The 533-nt window shown below is 66.4% G+C and overlaps 1 protein-coding gene across 1 annotated transcript in view; it reads left to right on the forward strand.

Moving 5' to 3' along the window:
- The window catches only part of LOC104544475 (semaphorin-3D-like), a gene marked incomplete at both ends in the record, with an annotated part of 5,219 nt that overhangs the window by 2,629 nt on the left and 2,057 nt on the right, over positions 1-533 (forward strand). Inside the window, 2 exon segments of the mRNA XM_010189361.1 lie at positions 88-157; positions 330-474. Of these exon segments, the coding sequence (XP_010187663.1) occupies positions 88-157; positions 330-474 (215 nt within the window).

The raw sequence follows: 533 nt of genomic DNA on the forward strand, positions 1-533 counted from the left end.
GGGATGGGCAACCGAGGGTGTCCACCCGCAGCCCCTGGACTGGGGCTCCAGCCCCTGGGTGCCTCACCTCCACCCCTCTCTTTGCAGAGGATGTTTTCCTCCTGCACACCCGAGACCCCAGGAACCCCCTCGTCTTTGGCCTCTTCACGGTCTCCAGGTGAGGAGGCTCTGGCTGGTTCCTGTGTGGGGCAGTCCAGCCCCCCAGCTCCTTGCCAGTGGTGTCTCATGGGGAGCCCTGTGGGGAGAAGGGCAGGAGAAGCACCCAGTGTGCCCATGAGGGCTCTCCACGGAGCAGCAGGGACACTGACAGCCCCGCATCCCCTCCACAGCGGTGTCTTCAGCGGCTCTGCTGTCTGCGTCTACTCCATGGCTGCCGTGAGAGCCGCCTTCAGCGGCCCCTTCGCACACAAGGAGGGCTTCGACTACCGCTGGGTCGAGTACAAGGGCCGCGTTCCCTATCCCCGTCCTGGCACAGTAAGGGCCTGGGGAGCAGGGTTGGGGGGGGAGCAGGACGAGCCAGGCCGGCTCTCCTG

This window comes from Mesitornis unicolor, unplaced genomic scaffold (genome assembly GCF_000695765.1).
Source record: "Mesitornis unicolor isolate BGI_N332 unplaced genomic scaffold, ASM69576v1 scaffold30967, whole genome shotgun sequence".
NCBI lineage: Eukaryota > Metazoa > Chordata > Aves > Mesitornithiformes > Mesitornithidae > Mesitornis > Mesitornis unicolor.